This window comes from Scaptodrosophila lebanonensis, unplaced genomic scaffold, assembly GCF_003285725.1.
Source record: "Scaptodrosophila lebanonensis strain 11010-0011.00,11010-0021.00 unplaced genomic scaffold, SlebRS2 tig00000197-arrow-arrow-pilon, whole genome shotgun sequence".
Taxonomy (NCBI): Eukaryota; Metazoa; Arthropoda; class Insecta; order Diptera; family Drosophilidae; genus Scaptodrosophila; species Scaptodrosophila lebanonensis.
Window position 1 is genome coordinate 512,413 of NW_022060610.1, and position 18,262 is coordinate 530,674.

General features: G+C 38.5%; 1 protein-coding gene across 1 annotated transcript in view; it reads left to right on the forward strand.

The window, feature by feature from the left end:
* The window catches only part of LOC115629991 (aminopeptidase N), a 56,768-nt gene that overhangs the window by 13,279 nt on the left and 25,227 nt on the right, over positions 1–18,262 (forward strand). Inside the window, exons 6-8 of the mRNA XM_030526617.1 lie at positions 9,219–9,364; positions 10,399–10,549; positions 10,611–11,305. Of these exons, the coding sequence (XP_030382477.1) occupies positions 9,219–9,364; positions 10,399–10,549; positions 10,611–11,305 (992 nt within the window). The remainder of the gene's footprint in view (positions 1–9,218; positions 9,365–10,398; positions 10,550–10,610; positions 11,306–18,262) is intronic.

The following is an 18,262-nucleotide window of genomic DNA, read 5'->3' on the forward strand; positions in this document are numbered from 1 at the left end:
CTGGAAGTAAGAACTCCAAGGTAGCTTTAAATAAATTAAAAATAATTAAGCAGTAGAATTTTTTCTTATTTTATGTTATTTAAACAGTTGCAAATATTTACTTGTAAGTTAAAAAACTAAATAAGGTAATATTAAGTGGGGAATATGGATTTGACTTTATTTCAAATACTTATAGTAATTAAAATGTTATGCATTTTTGAAATTAAGTCATTTCAAGTCGACTCAAAGGTCCTATTAATTAATTTAGGACCCCATTAAAATGTTGATTGCCTCCACGTGGTGTTCCCTGGATACCGATCTAAGATGTTTGCTCATATATTAGATCGGTAACAAATTTGAGCGGCGAATTAAATAAGAAAAAACAATATTTATTGAATTATAAAAAGATGTGCATACATACATATAAACATATACAAGTATGTATTTTTATTTATTTAATTACACCAGTTTTACAAATTTTACAAGATTTTGAAACTTTTAAATGTATAGTACATATTTTCATATAAAATATCGGCCAATTTGTCAACTGACATTTTTACCAAGAACATACATAAATTAAATTAAATAAAATATTTTTAAACTAATATTTTTAAATTAATTTGATTTGAATGCCAACTGACATTTTTACCAAATATTTTTAAATTAATATGCAAGCCAATCAAACAAAAATAGGAAATAGTCAATCAACAAAATTGCTTGTGCATAAATACAAGTTGAGATAGGTCATGACAATGTCATGGCTACTGTTTGCATATGAACACTACATATGCATACATACACATATATGTACATATGTATGTGTGCTTTTATAGGCGTTCTTAGAAACCCATACACTGTTGACAAAGTTCACTTGCATACGCATGCGACAGAAGATGGCAACAGTGTATGAAATTCTCATGCCCATGTAGCAGGCGAAATCTGAAAACGAAAAGCGGAGCTACTGCTCGCAAAACAGCAAAAGAACAAATACATATAAACGTATACATGCATATATGTGCACGCACACATTCAAAGAGCATAAGCGGCACAGATCGACCGTCACTGTTGACTGCCTCTCTGCGAATGAAATGAAATTCGCTCACAGAGAGCACGAATGCGACAGCTCCCAGTCGGGTTACCTGAAGCTATGTTTTTACACGGTTTTGATTTAACACGGTGTGCGAATTAAAAAGCTGACGAACAGCTATGTGGGTCGTTATGCACATTATATGTTGTAAAGAAGTTATTTTTCCACCTGGGGTATGGCTGAGCTGTCCAGGGTTATTTTTCGATGCTCACTATAAGGTATCAGTCGCCGCGTGGCCGGTGTTTTGACTGGTGTAATTAAATAAATAAAAATACATACTTGTATATGTTTATATGTATGTATGCACATCTTTTTATAATTCAACTAGCAGGTATTGCCCGTCTTAACCCGGCTCAATATAATGTTTCCAATTGTATTTATTTTGTGTGTGCATAACCTACCCATATGTTTTCACCTTATAAGTTACCAGTAGGAAGGCATTTAAGGTATTTAAATGAACATATTCTGTTCTTGACAAAAAATTGTTCAGTAGTCCGTTACATTTTTGTTCTTGCCAAACTATTTCGTTAAACGAACATGACCACTATAACTAATATTTTCCAAAAGCCTTTCTTAGTGTGCTCCTACACTATGATGGATACTTGAAAGGATACTTGAGTCCAAATTTCATCTTTTACCGTTTGGGCTGTGCGTTGATCACCAATTAGTCAGGACAAACTGTTTTATATATAGAGATAACGCAACGTTTTAAGATAGACTATGTATATCCTAATATAAATTCACATTTGAGTCTTTTCGTGCCATATTGAGTCAATGCGGTCACGCACAAACCCGGAATATGAAACACGGCACTCGTGTCAATGCCGTGCAGCGATGAGCCACGATCAAAAAGCACTGACAATTCTCATCTCAATTTGCTAGAGTAAAACTTTCGATAGTTGAAGCCACCGATACCATCAAAATATCGAAGTTTGAATGCAATAAGCAGAATATTTAAATAATAAAATCTAATTATTTATTGAGATCAATAAGAACAAATCATATACATACATACATACATCTGCCCGCAATGCGAAGCAGAATATGCGTAGCTCCGTTATTCGGTTTCTGCTTTACTATCGCTTACGCAGTCGTTGCCGAGAGACGGTAACTGTAAACTTTTGGCGTTTTGCCTTTGCAATTAACATTAAATGCTCAAAACGAAAGAAGAGCGAGCCAATGACTTGCAGTTGTTGTTGTTGTTTTGTATGCACATGCTACATACATATACAGGCAAACATACATATGCATGTACATATGTATGTATGCATGGGCACACATAGACACGAACTGTTGCTTGTTGTATGTATGTGTGAGTGTGTGTATGTGATGTCCCCAATTATTTGATATTTGATATATGGCAAGTAAAAAACATATTGCTATATTTTAATCGTTGAATGCCAATTTGTTGATATAGTTATGTTGATTACATTACCCAAATTTGAAATCGATCGGACAAAATTTATAACACAAACTATTCATTTGAAAAAGTAAATAAATATTAAAACCCCAATAATAAAATTAATTGCGATATATCGAAAATATCGATACTTGTGTTGATATATCGTAATACATGTCGAATACAAATACATCGAAAAACATCGTTTGAGAGTTATTGATTATAATACTGTATTCGATTGTTCACTGTACACATACATACATACATACAAATTTATTTGCATGTGTACGGTAACTGTAAACTTTTGTAATTTTGCGTATGCAATTAACAGCCGTAAATGATAAAAACGAAAGAAGATTTGCGAGCCAATAACTTGAAGTTGTTGTTGTTGTTTTAAAAATTTTGATTTGAAACCATAGAACACTATTTATTACAATTAAACAACAGTGTTCGATGGCCCACTGCATACATACAAACCTATATATGTATATAAGAATGTATGTACGTACATACATACTTATTGATGTACATATGTACATACTATACATACAGACGTATGTACGTATGTAATACATATGGTGCTGGTGTAATTCATAATGCGAAATTCTTTCTAGGGGGAGCAATGTCCCCCCTGCCCAACCTGCGTACGCCCTTCTAGTCCGTTGTCCTAAAAACCCCTTATGCCAAATGTACTAAACAAAGAAAAAATAACATAAAAATGTTATAATGTTAATAATTTTTAATTAATTAACATTTCTTGCCCTGTCAGTGCAAGACGAATGTACTTTTATACATATGTATGTATGTATGTACATACATGTGTACAAATGAACATTCACACATTAGTGTCTCACATTTTGCTTTGGCTACTTCAACCGTTTGCACGCAACTACACGAACAGCTGCTTGTATGTATGTATGTATGTGTGTGTGTGTGTGTGTGTGTGTATGTATACTTAGTTGTCCCCAACTGTTTGATATTTTGTATTGTTTGTTCTGCCTGCATTTGTAAAATGCATATTTTAAAAATCGTTAAATGCTAAGTTGTAATTTTAGTTACGTAGATTATATTACCCAAATTTGAAATCGATCGGACAAAATTTATAACACAAACTTTTCATTTGAAAAAATGAATAAATATTAAAACCCCAATAATTCAAGCTCCAACACAAATTTCGAAAAACCGAGTATGCAGTTTTGTTTGTATTTTTTAATAGATTATAAAAACCAAATTTAAAGTTGATCGATTCAGAAATGCAGAATTTTCAAACAAACTGTGGAGCTACTTTTCCCCCCTTTGGAGCTCGAATTTTCCAAAATCCCTTGAGCCCAAATTTCAGTTTCCTAGCTTTTACCGTTTGGGCTGTGGGGTGTTGATTGTGTTTCAATTTTTCCACGGAAAACCCCCCCTTTTTCATGTCCCAGGAAAAATGGTGAAAAACCAAGTATGCAGTTTTTCTTGTATTCTTTTTGAGAGTATACAAACTTAGGTTGAAGTTGATTGGATGAAAATTGTAGAATTTTCATACAAACGTTGGAGCCCGTTTCCCCCCCTTGGCGTTCGAATTTTCCAAAACCCCTTCTCAGTGCTACAGCACTGAAGACAACATGTGTCCAATTTTCAGCCTCCTAGCTCTTACCGTTCGGGCTGTGCGTTGATTGCAAATAGCTTTTCGTTTACCGAATTTTCCACCGGAAAATCATTATTATTCAGGCCGCAGGAAAAATATTGAAAATCCAAGTATACAGTTTTTTTGTATTCTTTGTGAGAGTATATAAACTAAGTTTGAAGTTAATCGGATAACAATTGTAGATTTTGTATTTTGATTGTAGGACCTTTGAGTCGACTTGAAATGACTTAATTTCCAAAATGCATAACATTTTAATTACTATAAGTATTTGAAATAAAGTCAAATCCATGTTCCCCAACTTAATATTACCTTATTTAGTTTTTTAACTTACAAGTAAATATTTGCAACTGTTTAAATAACATAAAGTAAGAAAAAATTCTACTGCTTAATTATTTTTAATTTATTTAAAGCTACGTATTTTCACTATAAGGTATCAGTCGCCGCGTGGCCGGTGTTTTGACGTTATGTCTGCAGGCTCATGCGCTACAAATATAACTTCCAAAACTCCGTTGGTCAAGCGGACCATTTCATATATCGCGTCGCGTCCCCCGCTGGCGCTGGGGGATGCGGCTGCCGGCTCATGCACGGCTAAATATAACAACCAACACTTGCTTGCTTTTGTAGTCACACTTTACATATATACCGACTCAAGCCTGGTATATATGCAAGCCGCGCTCATAGTGGCGGAGGATTTCTGGATGAAACAATTAAACGCGCACTGAAATATTACTCACAATGGCTTGTTGACCCTACTTTGCACCACACTTATTTGAGGATTCTTCAGACTCACTTCGATTTAATTACCTCGGTCAACTTAGGTTAGCTCCTGTGTTTCGCTGCTTGTATCCGTCGCGTCGCACGTCTATCGTTGTGAATGGTCGCCGGAGAAGAGCGCGAGGCACGTCTGCTCGGGTTCGCGGTACACGGAAAAAGAGATGGAGCTTCCGTTCTCTCCTTGGCTTGTAGCTTCATGCGGTGTGACCATTTCTCTCCTACTTCAAAATACCTATCTAAGCGTGGGCGGCGATGCCAGCTTGCTTGCCCTTTCTCCATTTCAAAGGGTCGCTGACTTAGAATTCTAATCGTATGCAGCGTGGTGAAATACAATTGTATCTTAAGTCTAGTAACAGTTCAATTGGTATAAAGGAAATTCAATGTGCAATAGTAATGGAATCTTAAAACTAGTAATACAATAAGAAAGGAATATAATGTGATATAAGATTTAGCGAGTATACAATGTGTAATATTATTTATAATATAATAAGGATTAAGAAATATAATTATAGTTAATTGTGACGCAGCGGGATTCTGCGTCACGATGTGTTTTAATAAAATAAACATATATCCTTCTTTTTCACTGATTTTAATAGGTTTTAGAATTTTTGTATATGATCAATGTCTTTTTTTACACGGTTTTGTTCTGAAACCAATCTACGTGTAAAAACAGAATTATGTACTACCAAACTGCCGAGATGCTTGGCTAGAAAGCGAAGAATTCAAGACTTTGATTCGCAAAGATGACTCGGGCGGGCATAGGGCTTACTGCAGCTGTTGCAAGATCACTATCACAGCCAAGCTTAGTGATTTGCGCACTCATGCAACAACAAAGTGCAATGAACTGTTTTATTCAACAACAAAAATAGACTTTGTCAATTTGCCTGACAAAACTATGCTGCTTTGACTATTAATTATTATTAATTGCCTAATAATTATTTACGCATGATACTACCATGTCGTACAAATGCGAACCTCGCAGAACTGAATGACTTAATGTAAATATCACCTTACAACATAAATTGGTAAAACCGCTTTTTTTTAGGTTTTTTTCTATACATTTTCAGCTTTTTGTGCCCTTTCTTCCAGTTAGAAACAGCTTTTTTTTAATTAAAAAAATGACCTTTCATCCAAGTCTCTCTTCTTTAGTCAAAGAAGGTCATCTACAAATTCAGCGACTAGTCTCCAGTTCTCTTCGCTGTTGATCATTTTTCCAATTATGTTCTCCGCTGTGATGTTTCTGATTTCTTGTGTTAGGCGGCTTTGTTGCCCAGCGAATTGTTCACTGTGGAATATTGTGTGCTCCACGTTATCCATGTCGGCGTCTTCGTATACACAGCTAGGTTCTGTGCTTTTTCCTATCCTGTGTAGAAAGTAAAGTAAAGCTAAAGTAACCGTGTCCCGTCATCATTTGTCCTGCCTCTGGGTGTTGATTGTGGGCCTTCTCTTTTTCTGGAGCACATACAAGCAATAGTTTGGTGGTTTTGTGCAACTTTTCTAATGCACTAATTTCTGGAAAACGCTAGCCTCGTCTTCCATTTTAGAAACTCCAAAAGTATAATACGTCGTTGTTGTTGTTTTTATACTCTGCACATGAATTGTACAAGAGTACTTGTATATTAGGTTTGCGCGAGCTGAAAAATGTAACAGGCAAAAGGAGGCGTGGCAGACCCCACAAAGTATATATATTCTTGATCAGCATGACAAGACGAGTCGATTTAGCCCTGTCTGTCTGTCTGTCCGTCCGTATGATCACCTAGATCTCAGAGACTATAAGAGGTAGAGACACCAAATTTTGCACAAAGATGCCTTATGTTTGTATTCTATACGCGTTTGTTTTATTTTTTTGATTTCTCCCCCCCCCCCCCCCACTTCCCCCCTATGGGGGTTTTCCCGATTTTGCATTCGGAATTCGCCTATATCTCGGAGACTATAAGACCTAGGAACACAACATTTTAGTCCCAGATGCCTTATGTGAATACGCACAAAATGTATATTTTGGAATTTCCCTCCCTCCCCCTCTCGCATGCAAATCGCGATTTTCTCTAACTCCCGTAATTCTTGGAATTTCGAACTAAAATTTTGAAAATACCCCCAGTTGGTTATTATGTGTCCGTGTGCCAAGTTTCATTATGATAACAAGAAGTTATAGCCATAAATATATTTGCTGCTGCAGCGCTGCTCAAGCGCTGCCCGCGACTGTTGTTGATCCTGGTGCTTTGGTTGACTGTACACATGTTTACACAGACACGAATAGATGCGCATAGGCATACATACACTCACACAGACGCAATTGCTATGTAAATGTGCAATTATACACCCTTTACGTGAGTTCGAATACCGAGAGAGGCAAAATCGATCAAATTTTTTTTTTTATTTTATATAATTATTGTAAACATATGTACAGAGTATTTAAAAGTCGGGACACCCGACTTTAGCTTTTTTATCTTTTATTTATCTTTTAATTTTGGTCCCAACTTCAAGCCGCTCTCGCTTTTCGAATTTATAGTTCCCTTTTATAGTTCCATTTTATACTTTATATATATGCATGCAGGGAGGCCCCGCATGGGTTGGCACAGATCGTTATGGGATTCTGTGTTCTGCCGGGGCGGGTGTTACGCAGGAGTAAACTCAACTGCGCCTATACCGCCATCTTAATGGCGACGAGACAGCGAACGTACTTAAAGGATTGCTGGACTTTAGTAGCACTGCAGCATTAGCCTGAACGCCATTTCCACAGGATTTCATTTCTGTGTACTGAGGGAACAGAATACCGCATTCGTGGTTGTCAATTTCATGCCGTGTTCCAGTATACCATGACCGAAACCTTGCTGATCTCGGTTTTGATTTCGCTGCTCACACAGTTAGTTCACTCTCAACGGGTGTTGAGCAGTGGTGCCGCGTGGAGTCCGTGTGACAGGGTGTCTATCTGTCCGTCTGTCTTTCTGTCCGTTTGAATCTCAGGGACTATACGTATAGAGACATCAAATTTTTCAGAGTGATGCCTTAAGTGTGTTCGCTGTGCAAGTTTGTTTTACTTTTTTGATTGATCGATTGATTGCGACCTCGTGTCAAGGTAAGCATTCAACGCGATTAGTTTACTTGGTTGAAGGATTATACCCTTGGCCTGGAGATCTGCTAATTATATGTTGAAAGCTTCCTGTTGTGCTTTTGTAAGTGTCTTCCCTAGCTTATCTTCGGTACACCTGGCTTGAAGGATCTTCAAGTATAGTAGTAACGTCGCAGTTTCTCTGTACAAGTTTTTCCAGTGGGAGGAGCATTCGATATTGAGTCGCAGTGGTGTCATGTTTATTCTTTTCGTCGCCATAACATGTTTGCGTTATTAGTTCGTTGACAGCCCTGCTGCATACGTACACGCATATAAACACGCAGAGACACGATTCTAATGTAAATGCATGCTATTGAAACGGTACATAAACATGTCTCCGCTTTTGTATATATGTATTGAATAATTTGTTTTTAATTGAATTAAACAATTTAATTAATATAATTTGAAAATAAGTTTTTTTCCGTTTTTTCCTTTTTGTGGGGAGATACAGGGTATTTAAGAGTTGAGCTCGCTCAACTTTTGTATTCTGTTTGGTCCAGCAGTCAATGCATCATTAATTTTAATTTAAAGTTTGAGTAGCATTGCTCTGCGCAGCGTGAGTGTTTTAACGTATTTATCACACCACGCTTGTTTGTTGGTACGCATTATACTTTTCGTTTGTTCTTTCGTTTGCTCATTTGTCTTCTGCATAGATTAAATTAGGCTGCTGCAATTTGGGCACAGCCTGTTACTATTTCAACTTCAAAGAAGCCAGTTGCCTTTTCGCCTTTACCGAACCCAGTTGTCGTTTTTGTTTCGTCGCTACTGAATTAAGTTGTCGTTGCTACTTCGCCTATTCTTGTACATTTTCGAGTTCGGCAGCGTGCGGCCTTTTTCGTTTCGTATTTTGTATATTGTGTCTGGCTCCAGAGCACGGCCATCGAAGGGCCGCTTGCATCGCACACAATATATTAAATATTAAATAAGCGCGCCTGCAACCCCAATTTATATTTTCGAACATTTCGTGTTATTATTTTGAAGAAACTAAATATCTGCAGAAAAAACTCTGTAGGTCAGCACATTCCTTTCTTTTTTTTTAATTTTCTTATTATTCTAAACATGTATTTCAAAGTCGGGACACCCGACTTTAGCTTCTGTTCTTGTTTTTATTAAATTTAATTATAAAAAAAATGGGTTTTTTTTTTGAAAGGGTATTTAAGCCAAATCTTAAATCCGCAATCCGCATTAACATTTGTTTCTTATTTTCTATTGTACTAATTATTTTCTCAACATTTTTCAGAAAATTCAACATAAACTAGAACTTATATATAATCTTATAAGAAACTTTTTTAATGTGACGGTTCCTCTTAAGAAAATTGATATTGTTGGTATACCAGAAGTATCATTTATCCAACCAGTGAACAATTGGGGCTTACTTCTAATTAGGTAAGTTATCTATAATATACTCATTTATAAGTGGCGTCCCGGGTTTATGTTGCTCCACCACTAAATCTCGGTTTTCTAACTGCATAACCCCTTTTTATATCCTGTACACAAAGGGTAAAAGGCTTTATTAGTTTTGTGCGAATGTATGTAACACACAGAAAAAGGCGTGGCAGACTCCACAAAGTATATATATTATTGATCAGAATGACAAGACGAGCGAATTACTCGTTCGATAATACTTGCATTGTGAGCCCCAATGTACAAATTCCTAGCCATTCCTGCTCATATTCAAGAAACGATTCATCCTAACTCACACGCTTTCTTTTGAAGCTAAAGAAAAGTACTGATACAGACCCTATAGCTTAGGCGGGAAGACGGTAAGTAATGAAAAATATATATGTGTAAAAACGAATGCTAAAGTTGAGCGGGCTCAACTCTTTAACAACTTATACCACCACACAAAAAAAAAAAAAAAATTTAAGTACAAAATACTCATTTTCTGCGTATTTCTGAAAGGCATCTTGGACGAAAATTGGTGTCCGTAAGTCTTGTAATCTCCGAGATATGTATATGAGATTATACGCTATGGCAAATTCTCTAAAGGGGCAATAAGGGAGGTGAATCCAAAAAATATTAACAAACTCAGACTGTGTACACACATAAGATGTGCAATATTTTGAATCCCTATCTCTTATAGTCTCTGAGATTCAGATGTTCATACGGACAGACAGACTTGTCCTGTCTCCAGTTCGACGCGTATTGTCATGCTAATCAAGCATACATATACACGTTTATACTTTGTGAGGTCTGCCACGTCACCTTCTAAATGTTACATTTTTCACTTCCCGTAAACCCAATATACTCTTGCACCTTTTAGGTACAGAATATACATATTGTTTCAAATTAATGGTTTAAGCAACAGTTTAGTTAAAGGAATGTAAGAGAGGGCGATACAATGGTTATATTATAATTTTACTGAATACCTTCTACACAACATATATATATTGTTATTATTTCAAATGCCTTACGTACAGAAAAGAAGAATTATTAAATGAAGGATTTTATATATTGACCCAAGAGCTTATTAGCCAATGGCTTGGGTCATGGGTCACGCCATTCTGGTGGGCCGATGCTCACATAAATAAAGCACTTTCATCTTTCTTGGCCTCCGAAATTGTAATACAGGTATGTACAACTAATAGCGAAAACATTAAACTAAATATAAATAAAAAATATCACTATGCAGATTGATGGAGGAGTTGAGTTTAACGGTAAATATCCTATGACAAAGCTTTACTCAATTTACTATGAGTTCAGCAAGAGGTATCCTCATTCCCGTATTACTGCCATGAAACAAGAGACAACGTCATTTAAAACTGAGCTTGTAATACGAATGTTACATTTAACACTGGGGAAAAATACCTTTCAAAATGGAATCCGATCATTTTTATCTGCTCACTTTTATAGCACATTTTCGGCGGATAATTTATGGAACGCTCTAACTAAACAAGCATTGGGGGACAGTACGCTGCTAAGCCAATATAATGTGGCGGAAATTGCTAATTCGTGGCTTTCCAAAGACCGCCTTCCTGTTATAAACGCGGATAGGGATTATTTAAAGAAAACTCTGACAGTAAAACAAAAAGTATATCTCCGAGAGAGGCCTCATGACGTTCCAGGAAAGGATAAAATGCTTTGGTGGATTCCAATTACTATAAGTCGCCAAGATAAGCTAGACTTTTCTAGATGCGAGCCTTACGTTTGGATGGGAAACACCAGTCAATTGAATATTGACAACATGCCCTCTAATGATAACTTCATTATTGTGAATCAAGAAGAAATTGGCCCGTTTCCAGTAAACTATGACGAGCAGAATTGGAATCTTATCTCGAAATATTTACTAACTGACGACGGTCGAGAAAAAGTTCCCACATATACGAGGTAAGTATGTACATTGAATTTTTAACTAATATATAGATAAAAACATAACAAAAACCGTATGTTTCAGTCGAGGTGGCCCAACTTTAAAAACCCTCTGTCTACTCCTGCATAAACCATTTTATCAATTAATTCATTTGTAATGGCACATGATGACAAATCAATCCCTTTGTCTGCTCTTGCATTTTAGCAACTCTCTTGAAGACGAAATCATTTTAAATTACAAACCAGCAGTGTATTTTAAGATCGAATGGTATGCTCTGAGTAATGCTAGCCAGAACGTCATCCATTAAATGCGATACTGCTAGTTCTAGGTTTGGAAATGTAAACTGGTGATTTCAAACAAAGTGAATACGATGTAAAGTTTGCGTTTTGTTCTGATTGGTAGTAGGATTAGGCGTGGCATTAGAAAATCCATGTATCCCCCAAGTGACTTTTGGTAACGTGACGATTAAAATTTGTGCTGTAAGCTCCAACCATATAAACGCAAGAGATTGTGGAAAATTTTAATCTCAGACATGGAGGCTAGACTTTAGCATGGTGAATATTAGCGCTATTAATCAGAGCAAGTCGTGAACCCTGCCAAAATTGTGCTGTTCTTGGCCAATTTGGCAGGCAATATTTGCACTTCTGAGATCTCAAGCTAATCTAAATTCTAGATAACAGGAAATTTCTATATGATTTCCTGATCCGAAATCGCAGCTGAATGAATGAGCATTTTTTTCATTGATCATATGCATAAGTTATTTTTTAAATGCATCGTGCATTATTTAATCAAAATTTTAATTTTTGACGGGAACCAGATGCTGTTACGAAGCTGTCACTGAGGGCGATCAAAATTAAGCTGCTCGTCATAATCTGAAAAGTAGTATCGAGGCTAGCAAGAGGAGAAAGTTTGAAATGTTGGGGAGAAAAAATAAATTTAAACCCACAGGGGACTGGGCAAAAAAACGTCATGCGGAAACCCGGCCTTACAATTAGTTATAATTCTATAGGATGAATTGATGGATAAAATCGTAGAGTCAATATTCCCTTAGCCCTATAGTCTTGGCCCTGACTTATGGAGTGCTACGACAAGATCTTTACTATCGACATGCTGAAGAAGTAGCTGAAGCTATTAAATACCTAGCTAGAGCAAATCGTTTGTTCAACCAGGTTCATACAAGAGTGTGGCAGAAATCCCATGGATCGAAATTGGGTGTTAAAAAGATGGAAATAATTCCCCTAAAAAAATTACAGTTGAAGTTTATATGAGAGTGGTTGACCTGCTAATTATACTCTGTGCATGAAATGTACACAGTATACTAGGTTTGCGGGAGCTGAAAAATGTAACAGGCAGAAGGAGGCGTGGCAGACCCCACAAAGTATATATATTCTTGATCAGCATGACGAGACGAGTCGATCTAGCCCTGTCTGTCTGTCCGTCTGTCCGACTGTCAGTCTGTCCGTCCGTATGAACACCTGGATCTCAGAGACTATAAGAGATAGAGACACCAAATTTTGCACAAAGATGCGTTATGTGTGTATTCTATACGAGTTTGTTTTATTTTTTTGATTCCCCCCCCCCCCACTTCCCCCCTATGGGGGTTTTCCCGATTTTCCATTCGTATAATCGCCTATGTCTCGGAGACTATAAGACCTAGGAACACCAAATTTTAGTCCCAGATGCCTTATGTGAATACGCAGAAAATGTATATTTTGGAATTTCCCTCCCTCCTCTCTCAACCCCGCAAATCGTAACTCCATTAATTCTTGGAATTTCGCACTAATTTCGGAAATACCCCCAGTTGGTTATTATGTGTCCGTATGCCAAGTTTCACTATGATAGACCGATTTAACAAGAAGTTATAGCCATATATGCCGCAAGGTTAAGGAAGGTCCTCTCTAAAACTCCCTCAACGCTAGGGTACCTTCAGAAGCCAGATAAGACTTGGACGACCTCGAGTCAAGAGTCTTTAGAGCTGCTTCTAGGCACCCATTTTCCCAGCTCTACAAGCATCAAACCAACCGGCCGTTCAGCAAGCGCTGGTCCATCTCAAACGCCACCCTATCTTCTATCTGAAAATAATATCAGATGGGCAATAAAAAGCTTCAAGCCCTATAAGTCTGCAGGGCCGGATAATATCATTCCGGCGCAGCTTATTCACGCAGGAAATACTGCCATCAGATGGCTGGCAGATATTTTTCACAAGATCTTCCTGACAAGGAATATTCCAGAAGCTTGGCTGAGATCAAGAGTGGTCTTCATACCCAAAGCAGGTAAAGCCTCGCACACTACCCCGAAAGATTTCAGGCCGATAATTCTTTCATCTTTTCTATTAAAGACATTCGAGAGATTAATGGGTCTCTATTTGAGAAGTAAGATCCACCTCTCAGAGCTTTCAAGCTCTCAACACGCATACTGCAAAGGCAGATCTACAGAAACGGCACTCCATGCTGTCACTTCGGGCGTCGAAAAAGCTCTCAAAGTCAAACATTATACACTAATCGCCTTCCTAGACATAGAGGGTGCTTTCAACAATGTGTCTCCAAGCGCCATCACAGGCTCACTCACCGATCTAGGGATGGACAACTCCATTGTGGAACTGATAAGACAGCTCCTTACTAGGCGGTCCATTAAGTCTACACTGGGGATGTCCACGGTATCTAGATATGTGAGTGGCGGAACGCCTCAGGGTGGGGTGCTCTCACCCTTCTTATGGAACGTGGCAGTTAACTCACTCCTACGATCCTTAGAAGGGATAGGGGGATGCCGCGCGATAGCCTACGCAGATGACGTGACCATTTCCTTCTCGGGTAAATTTCCCCAAACCTTGTGCGAACGCATGACTGACGCATTAAGCACACTTTCAACTTGGGCAACGTTAAGTGGCCTAAGTGTAAACCCCAGCAAAACTGAGCTGGTACTATTCACGAGGAAATACAAAATCCCATCTCTTCGTCCCCCATTACTAAATGGGGTACCATTAGCTTTCAACAGCTCAGCCAAATATCTAGGCTTGATACTAGATAGGAAGCTGGACTGGAACTTGAACATTGAAGACAGAGTGCGGAAAGCCACAATCGCACTCTATACCTGCAGAAAATCCATTGGACTGAAATGGGGCATGGCCCCCCATGTGTTCCACTGGCTATATACTGCAATAATCAGACCCATACTTTTATATGGTGTCTCCATATGGTGGCCATCACTTTCGAAAAACTCATCTCTTCAGAGACTTAACAAAGTTCAGCGACAGGCTGAACTAACGATCTCGGGCGCTTTACGCACTACTCCAAATGATGCACTAGATGCAATTCTGGGAATACTCCCAATACATCTCATGGGAAAAATGAACGCCACGCTGGCGGCTCTTCGCATGAGAGAAACAAACCAGTGGTCAGAAGAATGCTTTGGCCATGCCAAAATTCTGAGGGGAAATGACAATATCCCATCAGTCACTGACCACTGCATCGCAGAGGAGTATCCACATACTCCTTTCCACACCATCATTCCCTCTAGGGAAGATTGGAACTTCGGCCAGGCCCAACCAATTCCATCAAAATATATACAGACGGTTCTAAGCTGGACAACCGCGTAGGCGGGGGTGTCTTCTGCGAAGAACTCGGAATCAGAAAAGCCTTCAGGCTACCGGATCACTGCAGTGTGTTCCAGGCGGAAGTAATAGCCATTCAAGAAGCTCTTCTTATACTGCCAAGCCCAGCCACACATACCAGAGAAATCTGCATCTACTCGGATAGCCAAGCGGCTATAAAATCCCTTAACGCCATCACGTCGAACTCGACGTCAGTACAGAACTGTCGCAAATCTCTTCACGAGATGGCAACACAGCTCTCTATATACCTCATTTGGGTCCCAGGCCATAGGGATATCGAGGGAAACTGCATAGCCGATGAGCTGGCAAGACACGGTACTACCGCCTCCCTCCTTCCAGACAAGGAGAGCGTCGGTACACCGATGGCCAGCTGTAAACTGTCAGTCCGAAACCACTTTGACTTGGTCGCCAATCAAATGTGGACCACCGACACAGGCTCCTGTAAAATCACACGCCAAACATGGCCAATCCTCAACAAGAGACGATCTTCTGAACTCTGCAAACTGAGCAGAAGCCAATGCTCAGTCGTAATCAGAGCCATCACAGGGCACTGGCTGGTGGGCACCCATGCCGCCAGACTAGGACTCCACCATAACGATTTCTGCAGAAGCTGCAGAGACGTGGAAGAGGAGGAAACGGTAACACACCTCTTCTGCGACTGCCCGGCCTTGTCAAGAACAAGACAACGATTCCTAGGAGACAGTCTCCTACCAAATCTATCGGCACTAGCAAACAAGAAGCCGATAGACATCTTCAAGTTCATCCAGGCAGCTGGATGGACGTAATACTCGCGCAGACATGCAGCCAAACACGGGTATTTTGGGAAGTGGACTTGTCCATGCGGTATCACAACGGGCCAATCTCCAAGGCCTAAGTGAGTCGGGGTGCATACCCTGGCTGCCGCTCCGACCTACCTACCTACCATAGCCATAAATATATTTGCTGCTGCAGCGCTGCCCGCGGCTGTTGTTGATGTTGCTGTTTGGTTGACTGCGAAAATGCTTACACAGACACGAATAGATACGCATAGGCATACATACACTCACACAGACGCATCTGCTATGTAAATGTGCAATTATAAACCCTTTACGTGAGTTCGAATACCGAGAGAGGTAAAATCGATCAAATTTTTTTTATTTTCTTAATTTTTTTTATTTTCTATAATTATTGTAAACATATGTACAGTGTAGCTTTAGCTTTTTATAGCCTGTACCCAAAGGATGAAGGAAAACCCCCATAGCGCATCTTTGTGCAAAGTTTGGTGTCTCTACCTCTTATAGTCTCTGAGATCCAGGTGTTCATACGGACAGACAGACAGACAGGGCTAGATCGACTCGTCTCGTCATGCTAACCAAGAATATATATACTTTGTGGGGTCTGCCACGCCTCCTTCTGCCTGTTACATTTTTCAGCTCGCGCAAACCTAATATACTCTTGTACATTTCATGTACAGAGTATAATAAACTCGTCCTTTCTTGGACCTAGGAGAATTAAGAATATATATATACTTTATGGGGTCGGAGATGATTCGTTCTGCCTGTTTCATACTTTGCACAAACCTAATATACCCTTTTTACATTACGGGTACAGGGTATAAAAATTGCATCTAATAGCCAATATTAGTGGCTGGTAAATTCGTTTGTTTGTCATTTGAGTAAACACCTTATCAAGTTGGAATATTTTATCGAAAAAAAACCACATATTTCTCATTTCTCTGACTTTTCCAATTTTTATTATATTTTGGCAATTATATCTGGTAAGTAATTATGTGTCCTCATGTCAAGATTCATTGTTATAGATCAATTCCAAATAAGCCACAAATATAATATCAGCCAAAGCTCTGTCCGCAGCTAGTCTTGTTGTTCACATGACATTGACACACATAAACACATAATTGTATTCTATTGAGACTGAACAGGCGGCGTGGTAGACCCCGCAAAGTGTAAATATTATTAATCAGAAAGACAAGAGGAGTCGATTTAGCCGTGTTTGTTTCTGTGTACAGGGTGCGCCATCTTTTATGTCGGTATGTAAATATTGAATAACTTTGTCATTGACTGGAGTAGACCAGTGTTGAAAACCTCAGTTCAAGAAATTGTACAGAACCAAATTAAATAAAAATATCTCATACTTCAAAATCGGTTGTTTATTTTCAAAGATATTCAATGTTTATATACCGACATAAGAGATGGCGCACCCTGTACGTCTGTCCAGTGAAATAGCCTCGTTTAAAATAAGTGTTCCGCCTGAGGCTTTTACAATTATATGTGATCCAAAATTTTGACCTCCACATATGATTGTTCATGAGTTTAGGCAGAAAAAACGAGTTTCGCCACTGCTTGTTGATTTACAGTCTAGTACTCTTTCTTCGAAACCAACGTCATGTTTGGCTTCCAAAAACTTGACTCACGACCTTTTTCGCTTAATATTCTGTATCAGAATGTTAGGGGGCTTTTATCCAAACTCGGGAATTTAATTCTGAGCAGTTTTTTCTTTTGATTCTAATATTATTGCGTTTTCAGAAACGAGGTTAAATTCTACGATTTCTAATAATGAAATTTTATCAGATGAGTTTTGTATCTTTCGAACGTGATCGTCCGAGTCGTCGAGGCGGAGGGGTACTGATTGCAGTCAAATCCAACCTTCGGTTGGAAATCATTGATGGTGATGTACCAAATGATTTTGAATTTGTTGCTGTAAAAGTAACTTTTCCGTCTTTTGCTCTTTACATCACTTGCTCGTATATACCTCCCTCATCCGATATTCAGGTTTATATGCAACATATAACTTGTATTAAAGGAATTTCCACTCATCTCCGTGACAGAGACGCGTTTGTTGTGCTACGTGATTTTATTTTGCCTAACATAGAATGGTAATTTTTCAATGAGTCCAATTATTTGGTGCCCTCAGCAGAGCATGAATTTTTGGATTGCGTGTTGGACCTTTCTTTGTTTAGGTATTATGTGATTAGGTATAGCCTAATCGCCTCAGCAAAATGCTTGATCTCGTCTACAAGTATGTCACTGACCTTAGTAGCGCAGTAGTCTCTAGGTCTTTACCCCTGTCAGTGCCTGAAGATACTTACCACCCTACTTTAGAAATCTCCCTACCATTTTCAAATCACACCTTTATTCCTACACTTAATTCTAACAAAACACGTCGTTGCTTTCGCAAAGGAAATTTTTCTTTGCTCAAAGAACTTATTTTATCAACTAATTGCTCCTTTTTATACTCTGTACATGAAATGTACAAGAGTATATTAGGTTTGCGCGAGCTGAAAAATGTAACAGGCAGAAGGAGGCGTGGCAGACCCCACAAAGTATTTATATTCTTGATCAGCATGACGAGACGAGTCGATTTAGCC